The sequence below is a fragment of the Numenius arquata genome, chromosome 16, assembly GCF_964106895.1.
Source record: "Numenius arquata chromosome 16, bNumArq3.hap1.1, whole genome shotgun sequence".
Lineage (NCBI taxonomy): Eukaryota > Metazoa > Chordata > Aves > Charadriiformes > Scolopacidae > Numenius > Numenius arquata.
The window spans coordinates 5,195,022-5,211,849 of NC_133591.1; the positions used below are offsets into that span (position 1 = coordinate 5,195,022).

Here is a 16,828-nt window from a genome sequence, read left to right on the forward strand (position 1 = left end):
GCGACCCCGCCGCTGAGGGGAGGGGCGGAGCTTCTGCCCAACCGCCGCCCGAGGCGGCCACTCAACGGCTGGCGGGGGCGGGGCGCCGTCGTGACGTCAGGGCGAGGGCGCCGGTGGGTTTGGCGGGGGGCGCGGAGCAACGGGCGGGGCAGGGAAGGCCCGGGGGGGGGGGGGCGGCGGGGCTTGGAGAGGGAGGGCCCCTGAAGGGTGGAGGGCGGCCCCAAGGGGAGGGTAAGACTCCTGAGGCGGGGGCGGCGGGGCGAAGGTGGGGGAATAGGCCCCTGAGGCGGGGACGGCGGGGCTGAGGGGAGGGGGAAGGCCCCTGAGGCGGGGGCGGAGGCCCCGACGTGAGGGGAAGGCTCCTGAGGCGAGGGTGGCGGCCTCGACGTGCGGGAGGGCACCGGGCATCAGAGGGTCACTCGCCCGAGCTGGTGGCACCTCAGGGCCCTCCTGGGGCCTCGGCGGCCGTGGGAGGCAACAGGGTTGCGTCCCCACCTCGGTGGGTTCTCAACGGCTGGCGTTTGTCGTTCCTGCAGGGTTGCCAGGTCAGCAGCAGTCTCGGCGGGTAACCATGTAGTGCTTAAATCAGAGGCAGCCTCCATGCGGAAGGTTACAGCCATAAATATTTACCAGTATCCACTAATGCCTGGTAGCGCTCTGGTCCCCAGTCCCCTATGAATTCATCAGTGCCGCGTTCTGCTTCACCCCAGGTAAAGAATGAAAGTGCAGCTAACAATCAGAGCGCTCTGTTTTTGATGTGAAAGTAGTTATTGTACCGCTAACGGTTTCAGTCAGGGACCACAGGCAGTACCACAAGCATGAGGAACTTTTTGGAATGGTCTCTGTTTATAATATAAAAATATTTTAACCTAAATTAAAACCTCAAGTTTATTCTTGGAGAACTTGTTGCTTTTTCTTTATGTTGAAACATGTTCCATGTGTTACCTTTTACAGAAACTCAGCCTGAACCTTGAGAACAGCACCATTCAGAAACAGAGGCAAGAACTCCAGCTTCTAATTGCGGAACTGAAAGATCGTGATAAGGAACTCAATGACATGGTTGCAGTGCATCAGAGAGAGCTTCTAGCCTGGGAAGATGATCGGCAAAAAAGACTGACTTTAGCAGAACGATGCAATTTATTAAACAGTAAGTATTGTGTGTGTAAAGAATAAGACCCTGGTCTCTTAAGTATGTTCAGGTGCTCAAACGCTTTGATAACGGTTTTTCGTCATATAAGGAAAAATGTCCTACCCTTTAGCCTTAAATTTTATCGTCGTCTTTCTGAGATGAAAACTTCTACGATGGTACTAAAGTGATCTGATCTTGAAGGGGGGATATGATAATCAGATAGCTCTTTCTCATTTGAGTAAGTGAATTGCTTCTGTGGACTCTTCAAAAAAAAATCTGATTAAACAAATGTGGGGGAAGAGAACAATTTGCAAACCTGCTGGTGTACTGCAGAGCCCTGTGCCCTGAGGTTCTGCTGCACAGCTCTGACATCCTCCACAAGCCACACGGCTCATCACCTGGCAGCTCTGAACGGGCTTGTTTGACAGCCATAGTACAGAGGTGCTGCAGAGGTCATATTCCATCTGATCTGGGTGGCTAGGGAACCCTGCTTCAGAGTATTTTGCATTTCTGAATCACGTGATTTTAAAACACTGGATTAAACACTGGATTAAATTATTTCTGAGATTTAAAAAATTGCATGACAGTATCTGAGCTGTTTTCTCACGGGTACCTTTGTCTCCCTTCTTTTCAGATGAGCTGAACAAGAGAAATGACATCATAAAATCACTCACCAAAAGGTTAAAGTTCTTCGAATCTCAGCAGAATGACAGTAGGGCAACATTTGAATATACGCAACAGAAATTTAAAGAGCTGTCTCAAAAAGTAGCAGATGCAACTGTTCACTGTCAGGCTCTGGAGGTAGGAGTTGAGCAATGGTCTGATTTTGCAGTCCATGCAGGTACAGAATGCCAGTGGCATTTGTCTTTTACTACAGTAATTTTACGTTAAGGCATAGCTCTGATTTGGGGGGGGGGGAGAAGGGCAAAAAAGCATTCCTAAATTAGGATTTGGAGTTTGCTGTTTGCTTGCTTAGGTTTGGAGAATGCTGCTTAGAACCAGCTTGCCTCCAAAAACGTCAGGCACTGGTGATGGCAAACGGCAGTGCTGGCCCCCAGTACTGGTACTTGGTTGGGAAGTTCCAGAAAGTTTTATTTACAGCTTTGATTACTATGGTGAGCTGTAACATTCTGAAAACAGGTTAAGGGTATGAAAATAATTGGTATTCAAGAGCTCTAGATATATTTTTTAAGTGATTTGGCAATGATATGTTTATTGGGATAATTTTTCTCCCTGTATGCAATACAGTGAAGCAGTATTCTGCGTTTTCATCTGTCTAATCGGCTTGACTTAAGACATGCAGGATATTAAGAGCCGTGATTGGAAGCAAGTTTAGTTGTAGAGAATTGGGGAAAAATTTTTACTCTGGTCCTCTTTTCTCCAGATCCTCACAGCGTGCTCAGAATCCCAGATTGCCATTCATGATGTTTAAATAAAGCTGTGCAAACATTTACTGGAAAAATACTAACTTTGAATCACTGAAGTAGGAGCTGACAGTCTTTATTTCTGCTCACTAGGAGAAGAATCAAAGTCTCCACTGCTCAGTTTTGGAACTGTCTGCTAAAACAGGCCAGCTGCAAGCGAGAGAGCAGGAGCTTCTTACTATGCTTAAGCTGAAGGTAACATCTGTTGTCTCATCAGCAGTAAATGTGGTCAAACTGCAGTGCAGTTACTGGTGGCTGTGCTGCAGTGGGGTAGTCACTGTTCACTGCTGTTTAATTCTTAGGCTTGTTTGAGAAAAGTGGTCCACAAACAATAAACTGGTTTATTTTCATAAACAAGCTTGTTTCCTGGCTTTGATTTTTGGGGTTTTTTCCTCAAGAACTCCGAAGAAAATCTGTAAAGTATCTACAACTGCTACAGTAGGAGGTGCTATTGTTTTGTCAAAATCCGTACATGAATATAAAACAATAATCAAGAATACGTTCTATTTCATATTTCAGGATGAGGTTATACTTGAAACAACTGATCACATTACTGAGTTTACATCGAAATTCAGAAAGCTGGAAAGTGCATTGCGTGCAGCAAAGATGGAGGAATTAAGTCTCAACGAAGAGAAGCAAGACCTCAAACTGAGACTGAAAGAACTAATACTTGAAACAAATAAGCTAAAAGGTAAGTGTTTATGCTGGGCACCTAATTCAGTGCAGACCAGCATGATTCCTTTTCATTCTGGGAAATACTATGTTTTGTTTTAAAGATAACCTGTGTGAAAAGATAAAGGAAAATAATAAGCAGCAGGAAGAAATCATTCACCTCAGACAAGAAAACGGCTGCTTGAGGAATGAGCTCGCACTGATTGGTAAGTGTGGGCAGTTGGCTTCTCATACCTGAGCTTTCAACTGCGCAGAGACTTCTAGACAGCAACAGTTCACTAATATCTGTGAAGGAGGCAGCTTCTTACCTGCCTTTCTTGCAGTTTAATAAAGGCATATGCCTTTGTGTGTCATTCTTCTATGAAAGCACTAACTGGGGCCTCTGCAGGGACAGTTTATAAAGTCTTGTAAAAGTTCACCAATATGATTATGCATGGAGAAATGGCTCAGAAGATTCTCTCTTGAAAATTTTTGAGACCTTTATGTCTCCTGTGGTATTAATACGATAAATGGGGGTGCTATTCTCTCCTCTGACATAGGTTGCATAGAAAATGGTGACCTACTGAAGAGAAACCATGTGCAAAACCTAAAGCTTAGGCCCTATGAAATTACCAGCCCGTTCACTCTCTCCAGTTTTGTATGGAAGAAGTATGTTTACAAATTCACTTTTTCTCTTGGTTTTTCTTTAACTGATGGGTTTGGTTTAGACAGTTTACCTTGAAACATTAGGTTACCAAAGATGTCCTCTGCTGTGAGATGATTTGCTTGCGTGTGGCTTTTTATCTCTCATTACCTTTGCCAAATATTGATCCCGTGTCTCGTTATTTTAAAATCAACAGCAACGGGCAGTATTTCCCAGCACTTGCCAGTACAAGGCATGAATTAGAATTAATGACTTAATTTCCTTTCCATGGAAGAATGTTAACATGAAAAAGTTTTTTTAAAAATATTATTTTTAATTTTATAATTATTTTATATTATTTTTATTTTATTATTTTTATTGTGAAAAGCAGAATATCACTGCTAGTAAAATAAAGCTAGTTGCTGGTGAAAAGTCCAAGGAATATACTTGATCTGTTTAGCTGTTGTGTGGTTTTTGTGCTGTTTTTATTTGGAGGGGAAACAGATCCCATTGATCTTAAGAAAATCCTTTTAGTTAGGTACCTTCTTCTGCTGCAGCATATGCATTAACAAATGTGCTGGCTTTGTGTCTATTCACTTTAAGTAATTAAAAAATTATATGTTTTGAAACAGTTGAGAAATCAAAGAGAAAGGATCAACTTCTTCAGTTTGCCAGGTCTAAACAAGCACGGACTGACACAGAACTATCAAGTTTGCGGCAGGTACAACCCTAATTATGTTTCTGCTAAGAGATTATGAAGGCATTTTTCAGTAACATCAGATCTGCATGGAACAGTATAAAAAAAGTTAGATCTAGCAATTCTTAATTAAGGAAAAAAAATAAACTGCTGTTTCTGCCATGCTGGGATCCCTATGGAATGGGGTTTTTTTGGTTAACGTTGTGGTACAAATCCTTGTATTTAGGTGTGCTTTTTAGCCTTTTTTGTATAATTGTAGTTACTCTGTACTCCAATGAGTAAACACCACCCTCACAGCAGTGAAGTGGGGGCACCCCGTTTAGATAACAGTTTGTCAGTACATGAGAGAGGGTGTGAGGCTCCAGAAGTCAGGTGAAAGGCAGTGGGGATGGGACAGGCCCAAGGTGAGTTCACGCAGGGTGAAGGGGAATGGTGTCCTGAAAGATCTGTTTTTCAAGAGAGACTTAAACCCGATGTTTTCGCTGCACTCATTTGGGGTTCTCCAGGCATGTTCAATTTTTTGTTGTTGTTGCAAATAATTGATCAGTGGGTTGTCTTCTACATTAGCTTTACAAAAAATCCCCTGCAGTGAAAGCCAAATACTGTGATCATCATTGCACGTCCTGTAGTTCTGCGTAACTTTGAACAACATGATAACAACATGTGTTAAATATCAAATAACAATAATGATACTGTACTTATGATTCAGTGTGGTTCTGTTTCAGAAGACCACTGCAGTCTTCTAATAGAAATACTCTTTATTGCTGTAAAACATTATTTTCCTAAATTCATGCAGAGATGGCCCCTTAGATTTGGAAGGCTTTGACAATTTTCACTACAGGTATTGGTTTATAAAAATGTTTCGAGGATATTTTTGGAAGAGAGGCAGTGTGTTAGGACTTGATGACAATGTTCCTGCACTCCAGACTTCCACTAATGTGCATTACTATCTTTAAACAGATCTACGTAAAACAGCAGCGTGACTTGCAGTTTCTTCATGTCAATTTGGAGAGCTCTCAGGAATTAAGGCAAAAGCACGAAAAGGCGTCACATGAAAGGAGGTAATTTATTTTTTTATTTTTAAATTTTTTTTTAGTAGTTTATTCTCAAAGAGAGACTTTGCTGTTCACAACTAACATCCTGAAAGAGATGTGTGCTGTGTCAAGATGGCTTTGCTGAACTCAACCACAAACATCCAGAGAAGTTGTCAGATACCTTTTTTACTTGGTCAGGAGATGCCATGAGTATCAGTCACAGAATAAAGCATTGTATGCAGGCCAGACAGTTAATGAATTTTTAAAAAAAATGGAATAGACTGGTGGTAGAGGGGTTGATCTGACCTGCTACTACTTTTGTTTAAAAATCAAAGTTTATTTTGCTTTCAGATTAGGAAATTGGTGTGCATTCTGGAGGCTCAGACAGAATCACCACACTGTATAAAACATGAGGGAACTTTCAGACTGATTTGGGGAAGTAACAGCCAAATCTGGGCAGAATTCTGTCGGGTCTTGGCAGGACACAGCTGCCTGTTGGTGTATGAACTGTGGCAGAACCATGGCTAGAGCCTCTGGTTGATGTAGAGCTTTAACCTTGAGTTACAGTTATGTATGCTCTTTAAATGCAGTATTTCTGACCATTTTCTTTATCATGCCATTGTAGCAGAGGTGTGGCATTCGCTGCCCCTGAAAGTAACAGCGAGACAGACACGGTTAGGACTGAGGGCACCCACGAGATATGCGAGGAGTGTGGAACTGCACAAGTTCCAAAAAGTAGGGTAAAAATCACCTCTGAGATGTGTGAAGTAGATAAAAGACTGTTACTGAATGCATCAGACTTGGAGGAAACTACCTCAGCGTACTTAAACCGGTGTCAAAAAGTTGTGAAAGTCTTGGCTGTCCTTACGGAAGAAGAAGAAAGGCAGGATGTTGCATCAAGCTCTGATGAGCTAGGCAGCAAAGTATTTTGTGAGGCAAACGACACAAGGCCATTGAGAAACAGCGAAATTTCTGAGAATGGAGTGGAGAGCAGAGACCAGCAAACCTTTGAGTCATCTTTACCTGAGTATGAGCATTGGCTTAATGTCAGTTCTTGCATAGATTCGCCAAGTACTTTGATCCAGAACACCGTCACATCTGACAAAACTGATAATGAAAATAAAACCTGGGAAGAGAGAACTGGAATTCTGTTTGGCCAAAAAAGCAGAGAGGCTCCTGCTGCAATTCACAAGTCTGAATCTGATTCCTGTAGTAGTAACAACTTCATTATAAAAAAAGATGCCTGGTGGGAGCCAGTATCAGATCCAGAATGGTTGAAGATTTTCAAACCCATGAAAGGAGATGGAAGTATATGGGATGGAATAGATTGCAGCTGTCTCAAGACTGCACAGGAGACGAAATGTGCCAGCTCGAAAAGGTTATGTGCTTGTTACATTTAAGAAATAGATAGGTACAAACTGGAGTTGTGTAGAAACTTTAGTATACAAGCTTTCAATAATTCATATTATCTTAAGTGATGTGTGAAGTAACTACTGTTTTAAAATTAGCCTACCAACTTAAAAAGTAGTAAATTTAAATAAGTTAAAATAGCTGTAAGGTATCATGTTTCTATTTTTACGCATTTATTTTTTTACATCTCTTATCCCCAAGAGCTGCGTGGGCAGGAGAAGCTGCAATACTACATATCTTGCCAAATAAACTAATTGAGAAAAATGCAGATTTGAAAAATCCTATGATTTTTTGAAATCCTAGATGTTGCTTGTAAATCTGGTGGGTAAAATATGTTCTGACCAGAGCTGGACATCTACAGTGATGTTTCGGTAAGGCAAGAAACAAACCTAGATTTTGTGTGGTGCTTTAGTGGCTGTGTTATTTCTGTTGAGAAATCACACAGTGACTGGGCAAGAATGTAGGACACGGCTCTTCCGCACAGGCTGCTTTCTTCACCCAGGGCAAGAAAATGAGATGGAAAGATTTAAAGGACAGCAATCTGTCCGCTCTCCAGTGTGTCTTCCTTCATGGGACTCTATCCCTGTGTTTATGTTGGGGGAGGAAAAAGGGTGTGTGGTTGGGGATGAGCAGAATGAGGTTTCTAATGCTGAGACGCGTCGGAAAAATACACAGGTGTCTTAGTGGTACTGGGAGGTATCTGAGATATAAATGCTGCTTCACATTTATAGAAGTGGTTTTATGCCTGCACAAGCAAGGGCATTCAGAGCTCTGACTTTCTGTGGATTTGTTGTGTTGGTTCCTCTATTTCCTTTCAAAAAATTGACTGACTTACCAGCTCTATTTTAGAAGGATTTCTGAAGTTTTACAGAAATTTCATAGCTGCCTTTTAGACAGAGAAGAGAAGGGGGAGTAGCTCTTCAGCTGGTGGTTTGACAAGTACAGTAAATGAACAGCTGTTTAAACCTGCTAAGAATTTTAGCCAGCAAGTCTGCCCAACGTCCAGACAAATTGAGGTTATGGAATGGAAATATCTGATCTATGGATGCTTTCATTCTGTGTTGCTTTTAAAACAAAAATATTATAGAAATTGTTACTGCAGTGAGACAGACCTGCTCAGAAACAAGGTGAATGGGCAGCCATTGAAAAAGAATGCTGTCCCGGCACATTCCCACACAGCTTAGCTGAGCTTCACGATGTGTGTGGACTCTCTCTAGTCTCCACTGTCCATACATCATTAAAAAGACTCCATTGCCCTTAACGTCTACCTTGAACATTCTTATCTACTCCCCCAGCAGCGCAAGTGACGCACTGCCATCCCTCCAAATCTGTTTTGAGGCTGAATCATGAAAACTGCTTTCACTTTTTTGTCTTGTCCTTAAGGGGATTTTAGGGGCGAAGGAGCAAATTCAACCCTGGAATGCAGATAGAGCCGATATCCCTCAGTACAGAAGGGCTGCTCTACCCGTTTGGCATTTGCTGCTGAGCTGTTGGGTTTTCTTAATGCCCACATTTGGTGCTAGGAGCCCTGCTAACTGGGGATGATTGACTCGGTGCAAATCCCAGACTGTCTGCTCTCCAGCCTCCGCTGACTCTGATTTGCCACCGAATAAATTCTCGCCCCATAAATGGGAGGAAGGCCATAGTATCACAGTCCTCAGCGTGGGCTTCTTGTTAAGGCATCAGTGGCAGAGACCAAACACAACAGTCCTTCTGGGACTTGAATCTGGATCCTCCAGTTCTCCATAGCTGGCTCTGTAGTGCTGATGATGTATTTTGTGTGTAGGGAAGGGTGCTGGCACCTCCCTGTCAGCCCAGCAAATATTTTTGACATGAGTTCTTGAATTCTGGAACAGCCAACAAGAAGGCTATTAACTCAGTCAAATACCTTATCCAACTGCAAGAGTGATTGTGAAATACTATAGTGCAAGAATCATTTCTGTGTGCTCTGATTTAGTGACTTTATTTGTGTTGGACCAACATTTGCTGCCTTTGGATTTTTATCTCGGTTCTGGTTTTAAAGATGGAGCGTCAGCAGTTAATTGTTCGGCATGCTCCTGCTGGATTAAGCCACCGTTTCTTGAGCCTTTGAGTCTCCCTGCCTCAAAATCAAACGGTTTGGTTCCCCCCCCACCCCCGCAACCTGTGTCTTCTTCCAAACTGGCTGTGCTCATTGCATCTCCTCACATCCCCTGTTCTAGGCAGCTACAGCCTGTTCCCTCACATCTCCCCAGGGCCTTCCCATGTCAGAAGCTCACAAACATGGGCTTTTCTCTCTTAAAAGAAAGCCTGTTGTATCCCAAGGTTTTACAAGAGAAGTGAAATGAGAGAGAGACCCTTCTGAGCTGGCATCCCTCACATGGGCTTTTTCTTAGATTGAATGTCACTTAAAAATAAACCTTTTGGTAACAGTTTTTCTGTGTAGAGAATGAGTTGTATCTAAAGGATATTTAATGAAATGTTGTAAATTTGAAAATAGTATTTTCTTTAAAATATACGTGTTTTTTGATTATTTACCCGATATAGGCAGTGCTGTATTGTACAGCACTGTTCAGAAATGTGATGAATACAGAAATGTTTTATTTTGGGGAGATGGTTGCTACTTTATTTACTTTTTAAAAACTGTATGAAGTGGAAATTAACAGTTGAAAATGAACACTGCATAGCTTGAAACTGCTGGCAGAAACCAGGGCGCGTCTTTGTACAAGCCACAGAGAGCACAGGGGACAGAGGGCTCAGGTAGGGTGCTGCTGGGCTGCTGTACTGCTAGAATAGATGATCAAGACGTGCTACAGCTTTTATTATTTCTAGTCTTAATTTGTGATTAGTTGGTGCTGGAGCTGAGGGAGGAATTTGGTACATTTTAATAAAATTGTAATTTAAGGAACTGAAATTGAGAACTGTTTCTCTCTAGGGTAGGCTATAATAAAGTTACCTTTTACTGTGGGAAAGGTGTAAGAGAAAAGTTTCAATCATTTGACGTGGATAAAGATCTTTTGTAGCAGGACAAGCATGGGATGGCTCTGAGTCAGCCTTTGGTCAGTAATAACGTACAAGGTATGATTTGTTACTTTAACTGTCATTTAAATTGCTTTTCAGATATTCCTAAATACACTCAGATGTACCCAGTGATAAATTAATTTAAAACCCAAGGGAAGGTGTATGCCAATAGATCACAGGCTTCAAATCCACACTGAAATGGTAATCAGGCAACTCGTTTTGGGTTTAATCACAATTTGCCCGAACAGCACTTTACTATTTGCTGCTGTATTTAAAAATAAATAAAATAAAGCCTCTTTGGGAAAGCTCTCCTGTGATCTCTGAAGTGAGATGATGCCTTTAAAAGACTGTGAAATTCCCTTGAAAGGTCCACCTACAAATATTAGATTGCCTAATGTTTGATTAAAAAAAAAACAAACGGGAGTAGAGTATGAGAGAAGAAAGAGTACCAGAGTATTGGGAGGGACTAGATATTGCCTTTTGTGTGCTTTTTACAAGGTTAAATAGATACTGAAGCACATGGTTGTGTAGCTGTTCTTGAAACTGGTTGAATGTCAAACTGTTGTCCTCAGAGGATGAAACTGATCTAATGAAGCTGTTAAACATGGGAGCCGCTCTGAGGAACAGCGTAATCTCACATGCTTGATGGTTTTCTTGGCTCAGGGCCCATAATTATTTATGTTGTCCCATGATTTTCCTTTGAAAGTTTAAAAAGAATGGTGGTGCTGTTTCTGGCAATGTCTTATTTTTTTTTAATAGTGAAGAAAATGTGGATCTGAATTCTTTTCACGTGGATTCTCCCTGTTTGACATCCACCCAGAAAGGAGACAGACCGCAAAGATGTGAGAAATTCTCTGATGAAGACTTCCCTCTAGAGCTCAATGACCTTTCAGCGACTAAGCCAACAAATAGATGCTGCAGTGCTACCATGGACCAAGTCAGTATTTTATTGCAGAACGTATTTCATTAATTTTTAAGGGGAATTGTGAGTGATGGTAGGAAAGAAAATGTCTGCCAGCGTGGAAGAACCAGAGACTTGAATGATGAGACAGCAGGTTTATAGCAAAGGTGGTAAATCATTTTTTCAAAATAATTCCTTCTTGTCTCAATAAGTCTGGGACAGCATAAGTGAGTTAAAAAACAGTGAAAGACTTTAGGATAATGGATGCTGGCTGATATATGTTAATTCCAGTAAAGCAGAATATCTGAGTACACTTGGACACAGTTATTACAAGCTGTTGGACGCTGTTTCTTTCTTGTTCTGCCCGGTTTTCCCTCTTTGTCATGCCTTTTTTCATTCTCCCCTTTATCACTGAAGTGCTGCTGTTGTGTGCACTATGTACACGTGCATGTGAAGATCTGTTAAAAGGCTGACACTAGGAGAGGCCTCTGTGTTTATTAGAAATGTCAGCATTTAGACAGAGTTGGGGGCAGTGTTATGTATTTTGAACTAAGACATTTCAAAATTAAAGTGATGATTCTTGGTATGTTATAATCCTTTGACATATTCCAAAAAAGATCATTTTTTAACTTTGACTCACTTTCTGTCTCCTCCAGGGCACCGATTCCCCCATAAGTAAGCTGCAGCACGCGTTGGCCGAGTCTCGACAGATGGTTGCTGATCTGGAGCTTAGCACTCTCCTCCACGCGAGCCCCCGCTGCAGTCCGAGCAGCAGCAGCATTAATACGGTATATATTACTCCCCTATGACTAGATTTAGGTGGCCAGGAAGAGTGATTGGTAACATTCTTTCCCTTATGCTTGACTTGTGCTGCAACATTATAAATATCCTCCTCACGCTTTGCCAAAGAGAAAATCCCTGCATACCTTAGCGAGAAGTACTTGAAATTTCTTATAAGATTCTTTATGGCTCCTCAAGGTCGTGACAGGATTTGACTTTTGCATGTGTCTAAACAGATGGAAGGAAGAAGTCATTTTGGGGCAAACTGTGGGAGGTCTAGAAAAAAGCTAACACAAGTATGACTTACATTCAGAACTGGTTTATTACGCTGGGTATAGTTGTGGAAAGGAGGACAGTATAGGAAATAGGTGATATATAGAATAGTTTTGTATATGCATTTAAACTACACTCTCAGCTTAAATAATTTAGAGGTTTTGTGGGTTAATAGTTTTAGTTTCTTCATTGCAGGGTCAAGGAGCATACTCAATGGTTAAAGAAAATAATCTGTATGTAGCTGTCAGGACGATTAATTTTATGAGCATGAATGCTGATAGGGAGTTTCTGCCTTGACTCTGTGGGCAATAGGAGTAATTGGAGAAGAGTCACTTGTTTGTTTTCATAAATATCCCTAAGAGTTTCTACCTTGTTTGACAAGGAGATTATACCACTCATCACTAGAAATGAGTAAACTTGTCCTGATATGTATCACAAAGGGAGAATTTAGACTTTTGGTGTTAAAGCAGACTCCTAATGAGGCTGCATGTGAAAACTCAGCTTTCTCCGGAAAGGTATTACCTCTCTAAAAAGTATTACATTCCTTATATCCTTAGATGAACTTGACCAGAACAATGGTACTGTAAGTAACAGACAAAGCAATTTCGATAACATTCAGAGCCATGAAACCTTAGCTGTGCTGGGACTGACCGACTGAGTATAAAGGTTGTGTGCCAGCATTTGCATAAACTGAAAGGATATTTTGTTCAGAAATTCATCTGCAGGATTTCATTCAGCGTAAAAGACAGCAGCAGTGTAGTCTTTTGCAAAGGCTGGCTTGTAGGAGGGATTCCTGAAAAGCTCTCTACAAAACAGTGGCTGCTTGTGGCTCCTGCCCAGCCCCATCAGCTGTCTGGCTCCTGCTTACTGGTTGGCACGTCACAGCTCGGCTAAACCAGCCGTCCTTTAGTAGCGAGCATGACTCTGCTTTATAACCTGAAACTGCATTTTTGAGCTTGGAAACTGGCTTCTCATTCAGAACAGTTGCTTTAGTGGGTAGAAAATAAAGCAGGCTGGTGTTTACTGGTGGGGGTAGCTTCTGAACCACATCTGTAGAACTTTGATCTGCTTTCAGAGCGGTTCTGGGCAAAAACTTGTCAGGCGTGTTTTAGTTAATCTGTGCAGGCCAACTAATCTGTGCTTAAAACCAGGTTTACCTGAGGCTGTTTTAAACTGCGCTTTAAAACACAATACATATCAAATATAACCCTTAGAATTTAATCAGTATTTGTACCTGTTGGATTCTGTGCCCTGCTTGGGGGAGGGAGAAGAGGGAATTAAAAAGCGTATCCTTGCTGCTCGCCAGTTTGAACCTGGCAGCTCGGTGATTTTTATTATGTGAGTTCTTTGATTTCCACGTAGTGTTTTTGCATTACAATGTAGACAGCAGAACTTGCAGAAGCTCTTCACAGAACCCGGTTATCTGCTGCGGAAGAAAAAAATGCTAAGCTTACCTTCTCTTCTCTATGATGTTGCGTGAGTATCGAAGGTGTTTTCAACTTGATTTTTTTGTTGTTGTTGTGGTGGGTTTTTTTGTTTCCCTCTTGATAAATGCACCTGCATTATTAATACAAGTTATAGTCTTCTGAGCTGAGTCTGACACAAGATTCTAAGTGCACTGCTCAGAATGCATTTCCAATAAAACTCTTGTGAGTGCTGTAACAACAAACAGATACTAAGGCAGCAAGTAATTCCTTTAGTCAAATAATTAAACTTTTCTCAAGCATATTCCTCATGCTCTGGGCGGTCAGATCTCGCAGCTCCATTCCCGAGTACCTGCACACCGCTTATTGTAGTTAAAATCCTTCTGTGTGTTACAGATAACAGGATCAAGGATATGAACATTGTTGAATAAGAGACTGGGAAGTGTTTTTCAGTGCCGTGGCCAAGGGCCATTGTAGCGTATTGTTCCTGGGCTTGGAGCTCCAAAAGTATAATCTATTGAATAGAGCTGTTTCAGAAAAAAAAAAACAGCGTTGCTGATAGCAGATTGTTTTTTCTTTTTGAATCAGGAAATTTCTCATTCTCTGATTATTTGTTCTTCTGACGTGAACTGGACACTTGCAATAGGCACCATGTTGTCTGGTTCTGAGGACAAGAGAGTAACCAGATACGGTTAAAATACTGAACACTACATGAAACTGAAAAAGAACTAGCAACAATGGGGGGGAAATTGAGGAAAAAAAAATCTTCCAATGCTGCCAACAACCCAAGCGCTTGTCTGCAAAGGGAAGTTATTACACAGCAAGCTGGAGTGTGAAGCTGGGAGGCACTGGATTTCTCATACGGATCAACTTTGATGCAGTGGGGAGCTGGTGCTCACTTCTCTCTGGGTGCATTCGAACAGCAGTCCCTGGACTGATTCTCCCCTCTGGAGCTAAGCCCTCTGTGCCCCCGGGGAGTGGTGGTGGTTTGTAGCCCCTTCATGTTCTGCTGTTTCTGCATTAGGGACGGAGACACAAAGTCTTCTTTCCAAATAAGTTGGGTCTGCTCAGTGCACGCTCATGGGGCTCCCGTGGGAAATGGATGCTGAGTGGCTGGAATGCTGTACCTTACTCTGCTCTAATGTTCCTATGGAGAGAGCTCTTCTTTTCCTAAAAAGAGCCCTGAGGTAAAAGAAGCTGGAGTTTTTATAGATCGAAGCCAGCACCGTGACTTGCATCCTGAAACTACTGACGTTAAAAAGTTTCAGGAGCAAATCCTCAAAATTGCTGAGCAGCATGCTGATACAGCGGAGCGCTGAGCGTACGCTTAGCCTACAGAAATAATCTCATTTGCTTCAAGTGAGGAAGAACTGGTGGAACAAACGTGCCCACAGTTCACTGTAGATCCATGACAAGAATTAGTGACTGTGCAAGTCACTGGCAGCTGCATAATTCTTATTTTCTTCGTTTATTAAAAGGCACTAAATCACTGTGATCAGTTAAATCCAAAGCAGCTTTTGCAGATTTGGTAGCAGGTCCCAGAAATAGCTAAAGATTTGTGCAATTTCAGATAGAGAAGTGATTGAACTGATTTGGGTTGGCTTTGTGTTTATTTTAAATCGCTTTGAAATCATTTGAGGGCAGGTGCACTGACAAATGTTAGGTTAATTTCCTAACGAGCTGACAGTGATTTAGGCCTTTTCATCAGTGGGTTGTTTTTCCTTTGGAGGGATTGGGTGGGGGAGAGCTGAAGAGCAAGGGCGGAAAGCAATGAGTAAAAGGATATATTTGGGTTTGGACACCGTAGCATGTGCCACTGCTCGTAAACTGTGACTCAGTGGCTGGCCCAGGCCACAAAGATCACTCCTTTGTGCAAAACAAACCGGACAGATTTTATTCCCTAACACGGCGGTGGTGTCCCCGAGACTGTTGTCTTTCCATGAAGTGCTTTTTTTACCTTTCTCCTCTTTATATTTTCACTCTGTTTTCATTGTCTGCAGTGTGAAAATTTATATAGTCAATTGACATATCTGTGATTGCTTCATATATTTCAGAGGAAATGTTCCTGCACTTTAATGAAAATCTTTACTTTTTCTGCAGTGGGTGAAGAAGTTTCCAATATAGAATTAATTGTGAGAACTGAAGATCATCGACCCGTCAGCTACAATGGAAAGTTACCTAATTTTTTTCCGTGTTTCTGTGAGTGTTTGAAAAACTCTCAAGTGGCAAAAAGCTGTGACTCTGCAGGAATATATTTTATCTTGAAATAAAACATAGAATTATGCCAAGATTAACAAAACTATTTTTATAGCTGAGAGCTCAGGTTAAACACTGGCTTTTTTTTTTTTAAGAATCTTAAGCGTGTAATTGGTATGACATAGGAACTGTTTTTCTTACTTTTTTTTTTTTTATGGTGGCTCAAAAATATTTATAGAGTATGACACAGCCGAGCATTCTTTTTATTTTGGTTAGTTTATTGTTTTTGTTCTGAACTTCTTGCTGTGTAGAGAGAGATGAATAATGTTTATAGGAAGTTCCCAATTAGTGTTGTAACCAGGAACTGCCTCCTACGTTGTTGAAGCGGGAGGGCTGTCACCCACAGGGTGGGCAAAACAGCTCTTCCCCGCCTGGAGCTCTTTATTCTACCAAAAGCTTCTGGGGGCAGATGAGGTGTGTGGACGGGCTCTCGGCGCTGTACGGCAGCAGCCAAGCGTAACGGGACCGGCTTTTTACCGTTTAAACTGGTTTTATCTTCGAGTATTGGGCAAGACGTGTTCCCCTATCACAATTTGAACTTATTTTTTAACTAAAAGATCAAATAAGTTAATAAAGGTGATCCCTTTGCTGTATTTTTCTTGCCTATTTAAGACGTCATCCAATACATTTAGTCTTTAATTTACGATGGTTCTCTGGGACACGTGACACCCACTGCCCGAGACACGAGTGGGCTACTGGGTCACGTGTGGTTTGTGATGCTTTGGGCCACCTGGGCCAGTTCCACGTCACTGAGCCCCGTGCCAGCGTTTTCCCTGCGTGGGGGTGGCAAAGGGGTGGGAGTCTCTGGGTCTGTCCACTGCCACGAGTTAATTGCAGTGAAACACAACACTTGGCACCACCGTTTCCCCTTGTTAACTCTTTCATATAATTTTCCGCTTTCTCTTTAATTACCTAAATGACAGCCTGCTTTACTTCGTCTGCTAATGGCCTCAAAATTAGTTGACCATTTCTGATCGTAGCTGCTGTCCTCCAGACTCTCCCTCCCTGCCCGCAAGCGTTACCCACAGAGGGAATCTCTGCAGCCCATTTGATTCTTCCACCTGCAGAGAAACTTTCCGGGCTCCGTCCTCAAAATCTGCTGCTGTGGGTTTGACAAAAATTACCCCCCAAAAAAGCCACCCATAGCAATACCATGATGCTCACCCCAAAGTTGTCCACCAACTGTACCCGATGTCAAACCCCAGA

At 42.0% G+C, this 16,828-nt stretch overlaps 1 protein-coding gene across 3 annotated transcripts; it reads left to right on the plus strand.

Annotated features, from left to right (window-relative positions):
- The first annotated feature begins 69 nt into the window (after nucleotides 1–69).
- CCDC62 (coiled-coil domain containing 62) lies at nucleotides 70–16,230 on the plus strand. Of its 3 annotated transcripts, XM_074159463.1 has the most exons (14): nucleotides 187–231; nucleotides 537–710; nucleotides 955–1,147; nucleotides 1,764–1,930; nucleotides 2,647–2,748; nucleotides 3,073–3,244; nucleotides 3,330–3,431; nucleotides 4,480–4,568; nucleotides 5,505–5,605; nucleotides 6,204–6,956; nucleotides 10,748–10,925; nucleotides 11,546–11,677; nucleotides 13,326–13,418; nucleotides 15,467–16,214. In XM_074159463.1, exons 2-13 carry the CDS (start codon nucleotides 675–677, stop codon nucleotides 13,410–13,412), a joined length of 2,112 nt encoding a protein of 703 aa, XP_074015564.1. In that variant the 5' UTR covers nucleotides 187–231; nucleotides 537–674; the 3' UTR covers nucleotides 13,413–13,418; nucleotides 15,467–16,214. The 3 variants fall into 3 exon arrangements, with proteins under 3 accessions (XP_074015566.1, XP_074015565.1, XP_074015564.1); XM_074159465.1 differs by lacking the exons at nucleotides 187–231; nucleotides 6,204–6,956 and adding an exon at nucleotides 70–113; XM_074159464.1 differs by lacking the exon at nucleotides 6,204–6,956 and having other exon boundaries at nucleotides 146–231; nucleotides 15,467–16,230.
- Nucleotides 16,231–16,828: the final 598 nt, after the last annotated feature.

Bases quoted from the DNA above. Each gene is read 5' to 3' on its own strand.
- CCDC62 (XM_074159463.1), top strand. From the start codon at position 675: ATGAATTCATCAGTGCCGCGTTCTGCTTCACCCCAG. The intron at 2,749-3,072 runs GTAACATCTGTT...TTCATATTTCAG, and splicing joins TTACTATGCTTAAGCTGAAG to GATGAGGTTATACTTGAAAC. The intron at 10,926-11,545 runs GTCAGTATTTTA...TGTCTCCTCCAG, and splicing joins GCAGTGCTACCATGGACCAA to GGCACCGATTCCCCCATAAG.